This window comes from Perca fluviatilis, chromosome 24 (genome assembly GCF_010015445.1).
Source record: "Perca fluviatilis chromosome 24, GENO_Pfluv_1.0, whole genome shotgun sequence".
NCBI classification, from domain to species: domain Eukaryota; kingdom Metazoa; phylum Chordata; class Actinopteri; order Perciformes; family Percidae; genus Perca; species Perca fluviatilis.
Window position 1 is genome coordinate 18,303,389 of NC_053135.1, and position 20,194 is coordinate 18,323,582.

Below are 20,194 nucleotides of genomic sequence, written 5' to 3' on the forward strand. Positions count from 1 at the left end.
TTTTCTCTCCTACAACCAGATTTATTTCTCAATCTGAGTTTTTAGTTTTTGGCGCCCTTTTCATTGCTTAATCTAATGTACTTTTCCCTTCACCTGTCCCCCCAAAATCATTCCCCTTTGTCCGCTTCATAAACACACTATTTTTCTCACCCATGCACGCACACACACACACACACACACACACACACACACACACACACACACACACACACACACACACACACCATGCATGCATACACACACACACACACCCCGTTTGTTGATGTTTTAGTGTCTCAATTGTTCACACGTGGATTCATTTCTATTACATGATTTAGTCTTGTCTTTGTTTTGTCCCTCACCTGTATTGTGCTGCAAGACTTAACACAAAAATAAAATAAAAGTTAAAAACAATCAGTCCTGAGTCCTGGGTAGACTGTTGGGAAAAGTGACACATTTCCCTACAATACGGTACCATAAAATATCAAAACAAGTCTGTATGGCGACACTTTTGCAGCATCACCTTTGCAGACAGAATCCCCTTAAATCACAGATATTAAATGTGGGGAGTTGAAAAATGGCCCAGGAAACAGAGTAGACATATCCTTGAAAGAATAGTAAATGGGTCCATTTCAAAGGCCATACATTCTGCCGGAAACTTTGGTTTTGCTTTGCTTCTTTTCATCGGCCAGTGCTGCATTCAGGCAATTTTCAGCACTTTGAAGTCTAAATTGTCTTTCTACATCGTGGGGAAAAAATGCTTTCTTTGGGGCCGAAATCATATAGATTTGATCGAATGTTAAGCTGCAGGACCTTTTGTTTGCAGTATAAGATGGTAACACTTTATTATTAACCCATGCTAACTGAAAAAAAAACATGCCACTCTGTAGGTATAGTGAAGGGTATGTGATGATGTGGGGGAGCTATTTTAATTCCGAAGGCCAAGGGGAACTTTATCAGGATGCATAGTATCCTGGATCCATGAAATAACTGGCCTTTCAAAATAAAAATCTGCCTGCCTCTATGGGAATTTAACATAGGGGTGTGTATACTTAGTCGGGCTCGAAAGTTTGGGCACCTCAGGTAAAAATTTATATTAATGTGCATAAAGAAGCCAAGAAAAGATGGAAAAATCTCCAAAAGGCATCAAATGACAGATTAGGCATTCTTATAATATGTCAAAAAAAGTTAGATTTAATTTCCATCATTTACACTTTCAAAATAAAAGAAAACAAAAAAATGGCGTCTGCAAATGTTTGGCCACCCTGCAGAATTTATAGCATGCACCGCCCCCTTTGGAAAGCTGAGACCTGACAGTGTCATGGATTGTTCTCCATCATCGTCTGGAAAGACCAGGTGATGTCAATCTCAAAGGTTTTAAATGCCCAGACTCATCTGACCTTGCCCCAACAATCAGCACCATGGGTTCTTCTAAGCAGTTGTCTAGAAAACTGAAACTGAAAATAGTTGACGCTCACAAAGCAGGAGAAGGCTATAAGAAGATAGCAAAGCGTTTTCAGATGCCAATATCCTCTGTTCGGAATGTAATTAAGAAATGGCAGTCATCAGGAACAGTGGAAGTTAAAGCAAGATCTGGAAGACCAAGAAAAATATCAGACAGAACAGCTCGCAGGATTGTGAGAAAAGCAAGTCAAAACCCACGTTTGACTGCACGATCCATCCAGAAAGATCTGGCAGACACTGGAGTTGTGGTACACCGTTCCACTATAAAGAGATACTTGTACAAACATGGTCTTCATGGAAGAGTCATCAGAAGAAAACCTCTTCTACGTCCTCACCACAAAAATCAGCGTTGAAGTTTGCAAATGAACATATAGACAAGCCTGATGCATTGCGGAAACAAGTTCTGTGGACCAATGAGGTTAAAATACAACTTTTTGGCCGGAATGAGCAAAGGTACGTTTGGAGAAGAAAGGGCACAGAATTTAATGAAAAGAACCTCTGTCCAACTGTTAAGCATGGGGGTGGATCAATCATGCTTTGGGGTTGTATTGCAGACAGTGGCACAGGGAACATTTCACGAGTAGATGGAATAATGGATTCAATAAAATTTCAGCAAATTTTGGACGCTAACTTGATGCCATCTGTGAAAAAGCTGAAGTTAAAGAGAGGATGGCTTCTACAAATGGATAATGATCCTAAACACACCTCAAAATCCACGGTGGATTACATCAAGAGGCGTAAACTGAAGGTTTTGCCATGGCCTTCACAATCTCCTGACCTCAACAGAATTGAAAATCTATGGATAGACCTTAAAAGAGCAGTGCGTGACAGACAGCCCAGAAATCTCAAAGAACTGGAAGACTTTTGTAAGGAAGAATGGGCAAAGATACCTCAAACAAGAATTGAAAGACTCTTGGCTAGCTACAAAAAGCGTTTACAAGCTGTGATACTTGCCAAAGGGGGCAGTACTTTTTCAGATGCCATTTTTTTGTTTTCTGTTATTTTGAAAGTGTAAATGATGGAAATAAAATCAAACTTTTTTTGTCTAATGTCTAATCTGTCATTTGATGCCTTTTGGAGATTTTTCCATCTTTTCTTGGCTTCTTTATGCACATTAATAAAAATTTTTACCTGGGGTGCCCAAACCTTCGAGCCCCACTGTATGCCCCCTGTATTTTAAGGAAGAACATTTATTTATTTACGATACATTATTCATTCACAAAGAAAATTGGTGTCTTAAAGGTTGGATTTTTTCTCATTTTTTTTAATTAAGGCATTAAGATCAAATTCCAAAAGATGTTTTTTTTATTCCTCTTTTTAGCTAACTTTAGCATGGGTGTAGTCACTTATGCTTTGCAATGTATATAGAGAGAAAATTAGTTCCTATCGCCTTTACTAACCGAGCACTGTACCTTGTGGTGTAGAATTGGAAGAATCTTCCTGTAACTTTATCTTCCTAAACAAAAAAACAAAAACACTTTTAAAAATAAAACTTCAGGTTCAAAGTGAGAAATCGTACCTGCGGATCTCCATGCAAACGACTTCTCGGATGAGCTTCGGCAGACGAAACGAGGAGGAAGTGGAGGAGAGGAGAAAGCAGAGAGACACACATGAATCAAATTGGAGTCATGGCCGAATATGACATTCAATCATCCAGGAAGAAAGGGTTTCAAATGTGTGTGTGTGTGTGTGTGTATATATATATATATATATATATATATATATATATATATATATATATGACAGAAATGTTTTTGAGATTGATATATCTATCTCAAAAACATTTCTTCCCAAGCCTCTGTCATTACTGTGTGGATTTCAATTTACTTTTCAAATTGATAAAAAGATGAAGTCCGTTGATCCCAGCTGGGGATCAGACATGTTCTAGAACCTGACGCTCCGCGCTGTGTTCTCTGGGCTAAGGAAACACCTGCAGCTGGAAAAATTCTAACTTACGACATCCTTCTCTTTTCATTCCCTCTTTCCTTCCCTACCTCCTTCCCTCTCTTTCCTTCCCTACATCCTTCCTTCTCTCTTCTTCCCTCTTTCCTTCCCTCTCTCCTTCCCTCTTTCCTTCCCTCTCTTTTCTTTCCTACCTCCTTCCCTCTTTCCTTCCCTCTCTTTCCCTACCTCCTTCCCTCTCTTTCCTTCCCAACCTCCATCCTTCTCTCTCCTTCCCTTTCATTTCATCTCATAACAAGAACAAAAGACCAGTTTTTACTTTACAAAAATCCATACAAAAACGGATAATGTACTGGCAGAAAATTACCAGTACCATTTTACCGTTATGTTTACAGACATTTCTGTTAATCCAAAAAAAAAAAAAAAACATGAAAAATCATTACAGAAAATTCCTTCACATTAAAGGGTAACTACCCTTTTTTTCAACCTGCAACTAACCCTATTTCCCTATATTTTTGTGTCTAAGTGACTGATGGGAACAACAACCTTTGACATTGGTCCAGTATTAACCCTTGTGTTGACTTCAGGTCACATTGACCAGTTTTCAATTTTTGTTTTTATATCAGAAAATATGGGACGTAGAAATAAGTGCTGAAAATGTGTAGAAGAAAAATTTAACAATTTAAAAAGCAAGAAAAAGCAAAAACAAACTGTGAAAAAAAGGTGTCAAAAACGTCGGGAAATAATTTTTTTTCTAGGTTGACGGGAAGACAACACAAGGGTTAACAGAGATCGCTGCAGTCGGCAGTCAGAGAAACAAGCTACAATGTAAATGAATAGGGTGATTGTCCAGCTTGTATTTACATCCACAAAAGTGCTTGTTTTGCCACCAACAGGCTCAGATTAATATTCTAAGTATCTGACAACATTATGGAAAGGATCCCTACAGAGATAGACCTTTAAAACCTTTTTATGACCTTTCTGTTTAACCAGAAACAGATCTAAACCCACCAGACTCCATTTAAACAAACAATACTTTCAACGGCAACATATTTTCACATTTATTTCAAGTAGTTTTTCGAGTTGTGATGGTTGGAAAAGTGGAAGGACTAACCAAAACAGCTTTTTTATAGATTTATTTTGTTTCTGTCGACTTTGAATGAAGTGTATTTTACGATGCTAATATTACCGTTTATTTACATGTAGTCTAATAATCTGAGCCTGTCAGCGGCAAAACAAGCACTTTTGTGAAAGTAAATCGAAGGTGCACAATTGCCCTATTAACTTCCATTGTAGCTTGTTTCGCCGCTGCCGACTGCAGCGATCTCGCTTAATACTGGACCAGTGTCAAAGATTGATGTTCCCATCAGTCGCTTAGACACAAAAACACAGGGAAATAGGGTCCAGGTTGAAAAAAACGGTAGTTACCCTTTAAGACGATATATTAGCCCGTATTTCTGCAGACTTTTCTAACAGTGTAAATACCAGTATCAGAAAAGCCTCCGATACGGTCTAAAATGCTGGTATCGGAGAGTACTGGAGTTTATGCCCCGATCGGATACCACGTAGTTTAGCCGTGAAGAAAATCTACTTTAAAAGTAGTTTTTTCATGTTCTTTTTCCATTATGACCGACTGTCAAACTGGATAGTAAAAGAAAGTTCTGTGGTGTTTAACAACAAAGATAGAAATCATATCACATCCATATAGGGATAGTAGTACACAGCTGTTAAAACATAATAAAATATATGACACACTGGTATCAGTATCGGCCAATACACAAGTTCAGGTATCGGAATCAGTATCAGGAAGCAAACAATGGTATCAGACCATCTCTATTTTTTCCCCGCAAGATTATGGCCAAAATCAAAGGTTATTGGATATTGTGATATGGATTATTAAACACGTCTTATGCCAACATCTTGACTATTTCAATGTCAAAATAGTCCCTCTTCATGCTACATTGTGTGGCCGTTTTGTGGATCTGAAGGTTTCTGTTTTATGTTCAGAAGTGACGTACGCAGGTTGTGACAGCCCAATGTGACTGTCAATTATCTGAACATCGTTCCTCATGAAGACAAACCTCACCATTATGTGGTTTGACAGAGCGGTCTGCAACCACGCATGACTTACAGCCAACTGTAATTCTTACAAGGACAGAAATTGTGTTTTGAGTGCATTTTGGGACTTACAGAGAATAGCCAGTAGATCTTAAAGTAACATTTTATCAACCTTTTTTGAAGAAACTCTTAATTTTTTTTAATCAGGAAATGATATTGTGAATAAGTGGTAAATTTCAGAATAAGATCTTATTTTTATGAACCATGAGAGCATTTTATAGCAACAACTTCAACTTCAATCCTTGAATAACAAAGAAACCAACCAAATCTCAGTGTAGTATCAATACGTTCTCTCTTATTTACTGGAAAATAAGATACATCTTTTGTGATTCAATCCAAAAAAACATGCCGTCAAAGCTACCTGCTACTGTCTCCCGCTGGTGACTCAGCTCCCAGCATGCACCTCTCCAGCTGGCTCGCCACGATCTGCCGCTCCTCTTCCAGCTCCCGAGTCAGCCGCTCAAACTGAAGCTCCTACGGGAAGACAGTTATGGCAGTCATAACCCGACAGTGCCGACACCCACCACGACGCTGCAATTTAAGCCTCCTTTTAAAGCCCTATTTGATGCCAGTTAGAATTAGATGTTAAACCCATTTTGTATTTGTCCTGAATGACTCGACTGATTTCTCACCTGCTGTGAGCGCGCTGAGACACTGCTAAAGTGGATTCAAGATTTAAAACACTAGACCTGTGTCTGAGCCGAGGACCCGCCGCAGAGCAGCTGAGGACAGCGCCCGGGGTCCGAGCGGCAGGTTGCCCTGCACCTATGTCAGGGGTTTTCCTGGCTCAAAATGGGCCTCAGGGGTCTGGGGGGCTTACATTCATTATTGTGCCAATTCTGTAAATTTAGAGGAAGACTGAGTGGAAACAATCCAATAAACATACACAGCAGCGGTCTGACATTTCGGGTCTACATGGGGATAGTCTATATCCACGGCGTTCCACTTCCGGGATTACTCCGTTGCTGACTAAAACTCCGCCGGATTTCACTCATTTGGGCCAGATATCCGTTACCGTGTGCTTTCTTTTGTGTTGGATGAGGACTATGGTTAACTGCTCCTCAGATCTCTGCAGGGTAAATCCAGACAGCTAGCTAGACTATCTGTCCAATCTGAGTTTTCTGTTGCACGACAAACTACATTTGAACGTACAGGTGTTCCACCAAAACAAGTTCCTTCCCGAGGCTTTTTTGCAGAGGTGCCGTTGCTCCGTATGGCGCTGAACGCCGCCCAAGACGATTGTGATTGGTTTAAAGAAATGCCAATAAACCAGAGCATGTTTTTCTCCCATCCCAGGATGCTGTGTGGACTCGCCAGATCTTCCTCTGCAGCGCTGTTGAGGAAGGTCTGGCAATGCGAGACTAATATGGGGAGGACAGTAAATATTGGAAGTTTTAAAGTCAAACTTAAAATTTTGTAGGACTTTCGACAGCAGTCAAATTCAAATGTAAGACACATTTCGCCTTCCGTCCAACATGACTAACCGTTTTTTTCCCTGGGAATTTAAGACAATAGATAACTATATCCAATTGTGTGAAGACCTTGACGCATTGAGACTTTCATGCCTACTTGTTTCTCCGTTTCTGGTCTCACTCTTCGAGCTGTACCACCTACCAAAGAAGGGATGGAGGCATGTGTGTCCTGAAGGTTAATGTGAATCAGATGTTCAGTTGGCACAGCACTTCATGATTTAAGTGAATCACTGATAAACGGGCCAATTGTCCTCTTGTTTACCCCTGAAACACCAAATTTCTTCATGATTACAAGACATAAAAAAAAAAAAAGACTATTTTAACTGGTATTAGTTTGTACATTTCCAAAATGTTATTAAGCACAGAAACATTGTGATATCTATCTCAAAATAGGCATGAAATGTAGCCATCAGTGTACTTTTGGCAATTTTGACAATCCAAACACCAGCGGTGGAATGTAACTAAGTACATTTACTTCAGTACTTAAGTACAAATGTTGAGGTACTTGTACTTTACTTGAGTATTTTCAGTATTTTTTGCAGTGTTACATTTGTACTTTTACTTAAGTAACAGATCTTATACTTCATATACTTAATACTTCATCCACCGCTGCACAACACTTAAATATGCCCTACTTATTAAAAACACTACGAGCTGGTACGGATCCAATGCCTTGCTCAAGGGTATGACAGTAGAGCAGATGTTTGCCGATTGTGGTCGGAGAGCCGGTAGTTTTGGCACTCCCTCCTCTGTATTCTGTTACATAACACTAGAGGCTTCCCAGCTGCTTCATAAATCTTCTAGGAACCACAGCTGGTGTGTCAACACGGAGGTCCACTGGAGAATTAGTTGTCTGCAAATAATGTCTAAATATAAAAACCACCCGGCTGGAAAACACACCGCTTCCCAGGAAACCCTCGTTGTGAAGTAGTTCAGAAAAATACTCTCAGTCTGAGTGAAAGGTCTGATGAGGGCGATTTGCCTACTGTGACACAGTAAGCAGAGTTGTCTATATATTTTACCTTTAAGGGGGATTTATGGTGTGTGTGTGTGTGTGTGTGTGTGTGTGTGTGTGTGTGCTTGTTTAACTATATTTGTGGGGTCCAAAAGCCAGGACTTCAGTATACTTGTGGGGTCCCGACAGCTTTGTGGGGCCAAAATGCTGGACCCCACAAGTTCAAAGGGCTGTTTGACATTTAGTTGTTGATGGTTAAGGTTAGGATAAGGGGCTAGGGAATGCATTATATCAATGACTGGTCCCCACAAAGATAGTGCCACAAACCTGTGTGTATGTGTGTGTGTGTGTGTGTGTGTGTGTGTGTGTGTGTGTGTGTGTGTGTGTGTGTGTGTGTGTGTGTGTGTGTGTGTGTGTGTGTGGTAGAGCAAGTGAGAGAGTGACTGTGATTAGCTTCGGACTCTAGAGGCATAGTGGGAGAAACAAAGTGGCTCCCCTGTGCTTTCTGACCACGTCCCACCAATCTGTAGTCGGAAAAGTTAACCCTCTCCTTGATTTCGGAGACCTTTGGCAACACCTGCACCGACGCCAATGTTTTGCCGCCTGATCAAGTCTTATTGGTCACGACGCCTCGTTCTCTGAGACTAAACGTTACCATGGCAACTACCATACTAGTATACTCGCTGCCTCCTGTTTATGCCCAGTATACTGGGATGTTGATGAGATATGAGGTTTGGGCGTGTTATTTTAAACGGAGATTAGTTCTTCTACTGGAGATAAAAACACTTGGTGCAAGGACATCGGTTTTGGCTCCAAACTCCCAAAACGTAGCAATGTAAAAGTAGCACCAGAGTTCAAGTAGGACCAGAAAAACATCAGCTGCATTCTGCTCGTTGACTCCTTCACCATGACGTCCTGAGTGTTCAGTGGAATATGACACAATAGTGCCAAATGTTCCAGAACACAGCCAACACATCTTCACCATATCAGTCAACTGACCTTTGTCAGGATAAGCTGTTGGCATTTCATTCAAACTAGCTTCCCTAACCTGTAGCTATGAGTTAAAAGCAGCAGGTTTCCCATTATAAAATGGCTGAGAAGTCCTGCTCTGCTGCCTCTTTGGACACGGACCTCCAAGTCATCAGAGGAAGCCGGCTCTCCTCCGAGTCTTCAGACTACTTAGTCCTGGACTTAATTGGACAAGGAGCCTTTGCGAAAGTCACCAAATGTGTTAAGTTAGCCACAAATGAGACGGTGGCTGTGAGGATAACGAAGAAACGCTCAATGTCTGAGGCAGAAGAAGAGGATGCCATCCTGCAAAAGCTGAGGGCGTTCGACCCAGACATGTGGCACTTTGTAAGGTGGGACAGCTCATTCATCTACAAAGCACATCTCTGCCAGGAATTTGAACTGCTGGACATGAATCTCAAGGAATTTGTGAATATGAGACCGACCTCGTCACTTCCCTGAAGAGCTTAGGGATCGCTCATTCAGATCTCAAACCTGAGAAAATTATGCTGGTGGACCATGTAGGGCAGCCATTAAAGATAAAACTGATTGACTTTGGCTCCGCCTGCGATGCCTCAAAAGCAGAGCAGGGCTCACGTATTCAGCACCAGTGGTACCGGGCTCCAGAGACCATTCTGGGTCTCTCCTGTAACGAGGCCATAGACATGTGGTCCCTGGGCTGCATAGCTGCCGAGCTGTTCGTAGGCTTCCCGCTTTACATTGGAAGCTGTGACTATGACATGATTTGGAAGATAACGCAAACTCAGGGTCAGCTGCCAGGGTACTTCCTCAGCACTGGACTCAAAACGAGTCAGTTTTACTGGAAGACTTGGCCAAATGTGTGGAAACTCATGACGCCACACGAGTATGGACGCATCCCGTGGATCGACTGCTTGTTCGGCTCCCTGGATGATCTGAAGAAAGTCCGGCAGAAGCCAGACAGGCGTCTATCAGAAGCGGACACTCTGAGCGATAAGGCTGACCTGGAGAACTTTGTGGATCTGGTCAAGCAGATGCTGCAGCTGGATCCTACTCAGAGAATAACACCCGGCCAAGTGTTGCAACATCCTTTTGTTACAATGAGCCATCTGATGGACTTCTGTTGTCTGCAAAGTCTGAGCTCAGATGAGGTTGACGCTGAGCCAACCCAGCAGCCACCCTCAGAAAACCAGTTATCCAAAAGATCCTCATTTTGGACTTAAAGTCCACAACACATATTGTCAATATCTGACAAGGATACATTTAGATTTGCCCACATCAAGCCTCTGGAAAAAAAAAAGGAAGAGGAGGAAGATCTGTGAAGGTAGACCTCTGATAAAAAGGCCTTACCGTAAAATTACAAAGGGCAGCAAAATAATCCCAAAGATCTCCTCCCCAGAAAGGAAGAGGAGGAAGATCTGTGAAGGTAGACCTCTGATAAAAAGGCCTTACCGTGAAAAACGTGTGATCCATGGCACATGTCAGAGGAAGGAGGACAAAAAAAAGAGACAAAAGCAGTAACCAAGATATGGATCATCGGGTCAAGTTATATCCGACGAGGGGAGGAAGCAGCGTATGAGAACTTTGGGGAGAACTTCGGACTTAATGCCAAAGTTGAGTGGTTTGGCAAAGGAGGCATGCGCTGGAGTGGCGTCCTCCCCCGTTTTTATGCAGAGTTGTCAAACGCTCAGAGTCCCCCTGACAGCTTGGTTGTCCACGCTGGTGGCAACGATCTGGGCATGACGCCCGCCAAGAAACTTGCATCCATAATGGAGCAGGAATTGATGGAGCTCAATGCAGAGTTTCCATCAATGACGATTGCATATTCCTGTATCAACGAGCGGAAAGTGTGGAGAAATGGACCGCCAGGGAGGGTCAACGTCGACAGGAAGACCGTCAACAAATGCATGAGAAAGGCTGTTGGCAACTTTGGCGGCGAAGTCATTGAACATCCCCTCCTGAGATATTTTGACAGGAAAATATTTCTGGCAGACGGAGTGCACTTCACCAAAAAGGGAAATGGCATCTTTGTGACCAGCATCCAGTGTGTGCTGGTGAAGATCCTTCAGAAAACGCTCCCAAGAAACTATTATTAATCATACCTCTATTATTATTATTATAATAGTTGGTAAGGTTAGTATTGTGGTTGCTGTTCCTCTTTAAAGAAATAAATAAAAATCAGTAAGAAAAGAAATGATTGGTGCATTGTCTGTAGCAACAGAGATTTCCAAATTATAATTAGCAGTGGTGGATGGATAATTATGGATAACAGATTGGGAAACATTTATGTGTAAATTTATCTTAAGGTGAGGCAAGCTGTGGCAGCGTAGCTTAACTTGCGAAATACTAGCTCACTTGTAGTAACTGCAGTTCAGTACTGAAATGTAACGGAATATATTTATTCAAGCACTGTCCTGTCCAAATGTTGAGGTACTTGTTCTTTACTTGAGTCTTTTATTTTCATTCCACTTTCTACTTCTACTCCGCTACATTTTCCTGATGATACTTACAAACTTTTACTTAAGTAACATTTTCAATTGCAGGACTTTAACTTAGAGTATTTTCACAGTGTGGTATTAGTACTTGAACTGAAGGGTCTGAATACTTCTTCAACCGCTGCTGCAGTTTGTTTTTTTGCTGTTGCTGCATTTTTAACATGTTCATGTGGGGTTTTCATTGCATACACTTCTTTGGCAAAATAACTTTCATATGCTAAAACAGATGTCAAAAAATTTCAGATTTTGGTCTTAGTGGGACACAGTGATTAAAGGTACAATATGGAACATTTCTTTATTAAAATGTCTAAAAATGACTATACCTATGTTATATATTTTGTTTAGTTGTGTACTTACACTATCCTAAATGTTTCAGAAAGTTTTGTGTTCCGTTGGGGAAACAGACCGACGTTCTCCCCCTTTAGCGGTCTTCTTTACAGTTACGTTTGACCCACAAATGGTGACTGTCCTGTGGACAAAAAGGTGAAGGTGGGGAGAGTCCGAAAGCATCACCCGGCAGCCATCCTATTGATGTAGCTAGGCGTATCCTCGGCCCCAAAGATACTCAGCAGCCAGCCCCAGCCGTGAAGGAAGTCTCTCAGCGTATCCTCGTCCGGTATATCCGGGGCTGCAGTTCGGCACCAGAGATACTCGGCGGCCAGCCCCAGCCTAAGTCTCTCAGAGGTGTTGAGTAACATTACAGCAAACCTCTTTCCCCCCGGTGCTGAAAACATCCAAAAAGTGACACTGAGGTGAAATATATTGTGATATTGTTAGCTTGCTTGCTCGCTAACTGGTCAACTAGCTAGCTAGCTAACGTTAGCTACCAATACAAATCAAATCAAGAAAACGTAATTTTGTGGGGGAAACTGCAGCTATTTTATCATGAATAGACGTTACTAAATGTAACAAGGATAAAACCGTAATGTATAAACCTATCCGTTAACAGATCTATTTGAATCATAAATTTGAATGTGCAATTGTATTAAACTACAACTCCCATAATGCCACAACACAACGTCATCTTAAGTCCGTGTTTACATCCATTGTTTTGAAGGAGAGACCCCTAGCGGCAGAAAATTACATATTGTACATTTAAAATAATACAAAAGTTTATCCATCTATCTACATTTCATTTTTTTTTACTAGTACAGTAGGATGAAAGCCCTTCAAATCCCAATCCTTTAAAAACTACACACAGCTTTTCATCCGTTTACGTCTCTTGATAAAAAGCTCTTTTGTATTTGGGTCAGCTCTGGCCATGTGATGCACACAGCCTTGACAGTCTCTTTAGTCAGAGGGTGTACAGCGATTTAGTTATCGGTCTCATCATGTTGCTTATTTGCTGGTGTCTCATGCACTCTGACCGTCTCTTCATGCTATCGCAGCTGGCAGCAAAAACAAAGTAAACTGGCCTGATTTCAGAGGCACCGAGTCTGCTGTACTCCGAAAAATAAACATTAGTTCAGATGAACCCCCCACTCCCCCCAAAAGAAATATCTAATCGAATGAAAAAATAACTATTATAAAAAGTGGTTGGCTTTCTCTATTCAATGTAATTAGCAAGCAAAGAAAAGAAATCTTTTCACAAGACCCCCATTCATTTTCGGTCGTTTATTGTCATTAGCTTTAACGCTAAACTGTCACAGAATCACTGCTGGCTCTGCCTCAACATCTCCTTACATCACTTCACAGCAGTGGTGGAATGTAACTACCGGTAAGTACATTTACTCCAGTGCTGTACTTCAGTCTAAATGTTGAGGTACTTGTTACTTTACTTGAGTCTTTTCTTTTCATGCCGCTTTCTACTTCTACTCCGCTACATTTCAGAGAGAAATATTGGACTTTTTATTCATCTGTTACAGCTTTAGTTACTAGTTACTTTACACATTAAGATTCCTGCACACAAAACACATGTAGTTTATAAAATCTGATGTTTGATTCTAAAGTAAACTAGCCGACAATATAACGGCTACAAGTCCAGCTGAGATGATGAGACCATTAAACACACTACTGGTTGGATCCTTTACACTGTCTACAATAGGAGGAGATGCTTAATACTTTAACTACATTTTCCTGATGATACTTACTTTTACTTAACATTTTTATAATGCAGGACTTTTATTTGTAACAGAGTATTTTTACAGAGTGGTGTCAGTACTTTTACTTAAGTAAAGGATCTGAATAGTTCTTCCACCACTGCTACAGAGCAGCACAGAGACAGGACAGGGAACACACAGCCCTCCTTGTTTCAGCCTCGCCGCGTTAGGGCCTCGCCTCGAGAGACAAACAGAGCCGCATGGCGCCGTGCGCCGGTCGCCTCGTGACGTCTGGGAACACGCCCAGCCCTGATGCAGATGCAGAGCCGTGCCAGGCGATGTCTCGTACCAGCTGGAGGCTACTGGCCCATTCGCCGTGGCTTATTGTGCGCTGTCACAAAGTGTTTTTCTCTCTCTCTTATCGAGTGACACACCAACCACCTCAGAGTCTTACTCCTCCTTGCCGTGTCTAATCATAGCCCCCGCAGTTTGGTTTTATCCAGACTGCATCGGTGATATCCGTGAAATGTTCGGCCTAGTTCTGCCGCGGCAACACATTCCTGCTCTTGCTATAAAAATGCCATCTGAAAAATGGAGCATTCACACTTAAAGACACTTATTTTCAGGCCCATTTATGCTGCTCCGAGAAGCATTTCTTTTACCAATATCTGTCGATGACATACAATGAGGTACTTGTACTTTACTTGAGCATTTCTGCATGGAGTACTTTTAATTTTAATACTTTAAGTGCATTTTTTCCTCCAATCGCCATCATAAAAAAGGGAGCATTCACACTTAAGAGACACTTATTTTCAGGCCCATTTTGATGCAAGAAGCCTTTCATTTTATGAATATCTGTGTCGAAACCACAGCTTTAATTTTGTGCGTTTCAATTTCTTTTCAGAGGCACCACGTCGTTTAACAATCACACAGGGAGAAATAATAGAGGAAAAGCAGAGGTACCAGTTACTACACCCACAATAGCCTCAACAGACCAGAATGCCGTGCATCCCGCTTTTGTTTTTAACGTCTCTCTTGCTCTTTCCGCCAACACATGTAACCCACTGATGCATTAAAGCGCTTCACGTCTCTTTATTCGCCCACCTTTGATGGAAAAGCAACAAGTTGATGCTCGAGGAGACGGTGGAAGTCACTAAGTAGATGAGGAAGGTCGACGCAAATTGGGTTCACCGTGACTCCTGGAAATGAAGGAAACATCACAGATTGATGTGATTTTAAACCGTACCCAAGGGTGGATTTTCCACAAGAGAAATCAGCTTCCTGTTCCACGTCACCGGGACTTTGCTGCTGCCCGCAAACATGACTGACACGCAACCTTGAGCGCCCATGATGTTGAGTCAACAAGGCATCAAAAGCGCTCCATTCCAAAAATATGACAAGAGAGCATGCTATCAAATCCAGGCAGATGTCAAACAGCAACAGTTTTGTGCCTCAGTAGTCGACATCGACGACGGTTCATCTACAGGATAGTTCGGGCGCCGCCGGTAGTTCCGCCGGATGTCCCTCACTTTCCGCTTTCTTTGCATTAACTTTAAACTCCGGTCACATCGAGAAACATTAACCGGAACCTCTGAGCAACACGCTGAAAATGGCAAGTTTTAAGAAAAAGATTGCATCGTGCAAGAACAGCTGAAGACATGAAAGGGGAGAGAGAGGCCTTTGGGAGACCTGCGGCCGTTGCGTCGAGGAGTAAACCTCTATGTATGGGCGCGCGCTCTACCAGGTGAGCTACCCAGACCCCGTATCCAGCTAATTTAAATAGCTCACTTTTTTATTGTTTCAACAGTTAACTTCATTTAAATTATATTTGGCGTCTTTTGCGGCGTGCAAATGTTCCACCAAAACAAGTTCCTTCCTGAATATATTCTGCAGAGCCACCGTCCCTGCGTCCGGAGATTCGCGCCGCCCAAGACGATTGTGATTGGTTTAAAGAAATGCAACCAACCAGCGTTTTTTCTCCTATCCCAGAATGCTGTGTGGACTAACCAGACCCTTCTCTGCAGCGCTGTGGAGGAAGATCTGGCAATGTGAGACTAGTGCCTCAGGATACATTTACATTGCTACGTTTTGGTTTAAAAAGTAAGATCTTCCGTTACGTTTCCCCCTCTCATCAAGTTTCAAGTTTATTTGTCACATGCATAGTCATACACTTACAACAAGCAGTGAAATGAATTCCTGACCCCACTCCAACTGTGTTATATAATAACTAATAGCATAATTAAGTTATAAAATAAAACTTAAGTTAGAAATATGAATAAATAAGCTAAACAATAATAAATATACCACCCAGACTACCCCTACTCATAAATATAATAAATCCTTGTACTACTAAAGTGCTCACTAAAGTAGATCCAGGGCTTAAAGTGCAAGGTGCATTGTGCAGTTTGTCATGTTTTGTGGATCAAAACTCCTCCCGAGTCTTCCTGTATTAGCCATGATGCTCCTGAATCGCTTGCCTGATTTCAGCAGCTGAACTAGGCAGCTGCCAGGGTGGGAGGTGTGTTTTAAAATCTTGACAGCCCTCCTCCAACATCTCTTCTGATGGAGTTCGTCCAGGGATGGGAGAGCTGAACCGCAGCAACGCTCAGCAGAGGGCCTTCCTGTCCTTCTCACAGCTGTTGCCATACCACGCTGCCATACTCTGCGTCAGGATACTCTCTCCACAGTGGCAGAGTAAAAAGATCTTAAAGTGGCTGGGGAGGCTCCAAACTTCTCACATCGGACCCGTTTTGGTTTGGAATCTGCGGGGTTGTGTTGCCGTCTCAACGGCCGCAAACGGAGACCTTTGGCGACACCGACACTGACGCCAACGTTTCTCCTCCTGATTGGGTCTCATGGGTCACGGCGTCTCATTCTCTGAGACTAAAGCTACTGACGTTACCATGGTAAACTACCTGCAGCGGGCGGAGTCTCCACGCTGCCTCCTGTTTATGCCCAGTATACCAGAATGTTGATGAGATATGAGGTTTGGGCGTGTTAGTTTTAACAGAGATTAGTTCTTCTACTGGAGATAAAAACACTTGTGTGCACGGTGATCGCTTTTGGCTCAAAACTTAACGCTTAGAAACCAAAACGTAGCGATGTAAATGTAGCCTCAGATATCATCAGCGGCAGGCAGTGGTGGGCGGTGACATAACTGGATTGACAGAGCCGGTTTACCCCTCACATTCAGAGTGTGACCCTGCAGCTCATATGAGGCGAACCTCTCGCAGGAAAAGTGGCCACACGTCTCCAATCATCTGTATCGAGATTCGGTAAATTCACTTCGACGTCTGCACGTAGTGTTTCTGGTCCTGTTTGTCAAAATCAATCCAAGTGTGGAGAGCGCTGAGTGGCCCAGTTGTTGTTGTTTTATTGAGGCCCTCCCTCCCCCCTCTCTATCCTGGGAGGGGATTTGCTGAGCAGACATGTTCTGTTTTAGCAGCTCCCTGCGTCACATTCATACAGTGGGACCCGGCTTTTACACCTGGGAGCGACGGCTGCCACGGGGAACCAAACAAGTGCGCGGATGAGTATCTGATAACATTTTGGCAGACAAGATCCTCTATGTTTTTGGAAATAATGAAAGATGAACTTGGTTTGTTTTGCCTCACAGGATAAAAAAAAAAAAAAAAAGACCAATGGGAAAATGATTGTGATGTTATTGTTCTTTATTGATGCATTGCAAGCTTATTCTGTGCAGCCAAGCATTGTCCAAACCCCCAGAGATTTAATTTTAAATGGTAGTTAAGTATCCAAAACTTCTAAAGATATTATATATATGCATATATAACTATCATAAATATGACACATTTGGGTGTGTATGTGTGTGCGCGCGTGACAAAAAGGTGTGTCAGCGGTTTGTTGGGTGACCATACAGATGTTTTTTTTTTATGTTTTTTAATGTGATCTGTTGATTGTTGGAGCAGACGATGCAAGGAAATGTTCTGTGTAAGACAATACAGTTTTATCTTATGTCAGAACTGAATTAAAACGTGTATAAAACAAATAAGACATCTACACTATTTACAGTTGTAATATTTGTTCATTTTGGTGTTTAGCGGTGCATTTCCCTGACTCTTCTAAGCATTGGTCAATTCATTCTTGAAAGAAAATTAGGACATTTAAATAAAAAAAAGAAAAAGTGCTTTTCCGCTATCAGGCAGAGAGTTAAATAAGAAGTTGAATGTCTGTCCATTAAATATGAAGCAACATACAGCAGCCAGTTAGCTTAGCACAAAGCATGAAAACAGGGGGAAACCGCTAGCCTGGCTCTGTCCAAAATCTGCCTCCAAGCTAGCCTAGGAATCTAGACGCAGCCTAGCGGCAGCAAATGTAATTTGCAGCCAGGGTCAGTCTAGCTACTCTCCGACAGCTTGCAAGCTGGAAAAACCAAACTCTGGTCAGGCCAATCACATCGTGTATAGAGTCGGTGGGCGGGGCTTAACATAAGGACGGCAGAGTTGCGACTGTTCAGCGTGAATTCCCCGCTACTTGAAAACTAAGAAGATGGCTGCTGCTGCCGGCGAACAGTGGTCTTTGGAATCGGCTTTGGCCGCGACTCTGGAAGACTTGGAGTTCAGCTTCTCTTTGAGAAAAGAACGGCTCTGAAGTCATGTGTTCAGAGTTTTGCCGACCGGATACAGCGGATCTATCAATTAGTGTTGCTCTGGTTGGTAATAGTAGGTAACGTTTCAGTACTAGACCGTCATCTGGCAACATGAATCAAATGAGTTCCTTTGCAACTTTTAAAAGTAAAAAATATAAAAATAAATTCAAAACGTCTTAACATGAATCCAACATGTTATTAGCAAATATAAATCAGCCTAATTGGTGAAAAAAAAAAAAAAGACATTAATGATAGGCTTACTGGCACTAAGGTAGCCATGAGGTTGATCCTGAGGATTCACTGTCACATGTGTGTTCATGCCACCAATTACTTTTATCGCTAGTTTTCTATGCACTAAAAGGTACTATGTATGAAAGGCTTTTATTTTTGTAGGCCCAGTTAAATATGCAACTTAAATTTGATAAACTATGTAGTAGGGGGTTCCTGCTCCGTCTCTCTCTTTCAGGTAAGGGGTCCTTGGCTTTAAAAATGTTGAAGACCCCTGTCTTATAACTTGGTACTTTGGCATATTGTGACAGCTCTGTAAACCGTTTCGATCTGATATCAGGGACATGTTTTTCAGTTTTGGTTTTCACAGCGTGGTGCAAGCAGCAGCTGCAGACGTCTCATCTTTCATGTCGGAGCATCTTTGCTGCAAGCTGTTATCTCAACATCTAATCAATCTCTCAGCGTTTGCTCAAGAAGTGACAATATTTAGAAGAGGTAGATTTGTCCCCTTCAAAAAAAATATGAAAAATCAACCCACTCCCCAAAAGAGGTAACAATATAACCGTCAGGGGGCTCAAAGCACGTATTTAAAAAAAAAAACACACAACAGGATCGCAACAAAAGATGTGTGGCTGGGTTAGCTCAGTTGGTAGAGCAGGCACACATACAGTATATAGACGTATACTCCTCGACGCAGCGGCTGCGGGTTCGACTCCGACCTGTGGCCCGTTGCTGCATGTCATTCCCCCCCTCTCTCTCCCCTTTCATATCTTCATCTGTCCTGTGGAAATTAAGGCCTAAAAACGGCCCAAAAAATAAAGATGGGATTTATTTTTATTTAGACTTAAACTTTGGAGCTTCTGGCTTTTTAACGTGGTGTCGTTCTCCAACATATTTGTTGTTGTGATGAACAGGATTCCTAAAATAAACCACCCCAAAACACGTGCAATGTTTTGAATATGAAGAGGATTTTTTTGTTTTGACTATGCAGAAAGTTTTGAACCATACAGAAGAAGAATTCCCTTTCCCTAATAATTATTAAAGACATGTGCAGACCATAAATGGATGCAGAAAAGGCACATGTCGTTGCATAACAATTCAACCGGAATGCGGGAAACGGAAGTGTTTGACGCTCAAAAATGGCGTGGTTGAATTGTCAATGTTGAAACAGAAGCTACGCCGTTGGTTTCAGCGTTACCAAGTTGCCACTTCTCCAGCTCTGGCATTTCCCTGCTCACGTCTATCACTCCCCCGCTTTGAACAGGCTAAATGAGAGCAAAGTGGCGACGCATCAGGCTCCCAAACACAATGGAAGGCAATAACTGATGTGCTCCATTTAGCATGTCTAATTTGACATTTCTGTGGAGGAACTGCAGGCGGTAGATTTGACGCTTCGGCGGTGCCGCCGCCTGCATTCCCAACACAGAGAAAAGGTGATGCAAATTGATTCCATTTACTGGTCGCATACTGTTCAACAGCCTGAGACAAGCTACAGTACATGATCAAATGTCTGCTCTCTGGAAACTTGCACGTTATGGAAATTGCAGGGTTGTCCGTTGTTTATCATCCATTTCTTGCCATGCTGTTATCATTCGTGCACGCCCCGGTTAGAGAAATCCAGAAATCAGCTCTTTATCTCTGGAGATTATTACGGAGGTACGATGATTCCGTATGAACGCTAACTACGGATTATTGCAATTTTGAATGTTCTTACAATAAAGTCTTCAGAGAAAGCTACAAATGCACAACACAACACATGCATCTACTCTGCAACAATACAATGCACGTGAAGGGATAATGATGCAGCAGTCCTGGATCCTCATGTGTGAATTGTGTGAATTTCCAGCAGCAGGCAGAGCTTTTCGAGGCATTAAGTATGATCAAAAAGGGAAAACCAAAGGCAACATCAAGGAAGCAAACAGCCTTAACTTCACATCAGTTGAGAA

The 20,194-nt window shown here is 42.1% G+C and overlaps 1 protein-coding gene across 6 annotated transcripts in view; it reads right to left on the reverse strand.

The window, feature by feature from the left end:
* LOC120554370 (plakophilin-4-like) overlaps positions 1 to 20,194 on the reverse strand; it is a 55,907-nt gene that overhangs the window by 32,192 nt on the left and 3,521 nt on the right. For 5 of the 6 annotated variants that reach the window (XM_039793237.1, XM_039793236.1, XM_039793240.1 and 2 more), the window contains exons 3-4: positions 5,825 to 5,937; positions 2,963 to 2,997 (exon numbers count right to left, since the gene is read on the reverse strand). In XM_039793237.1, the coding sequence (XP_039649171.1) occupies positions 2,963 to 2,997; positions 5,825 to 5,937 (148 nt within the window). Of the gene's footprint in view, positions 1 to 2,962; positions 2,998 to 5,824; positions 5,938 to 11,729; positions 11,915 to 20,194 lie in introns of those variants that run through there. The other variant, XM_039793241.1, reaches the window with a different exon arrangement.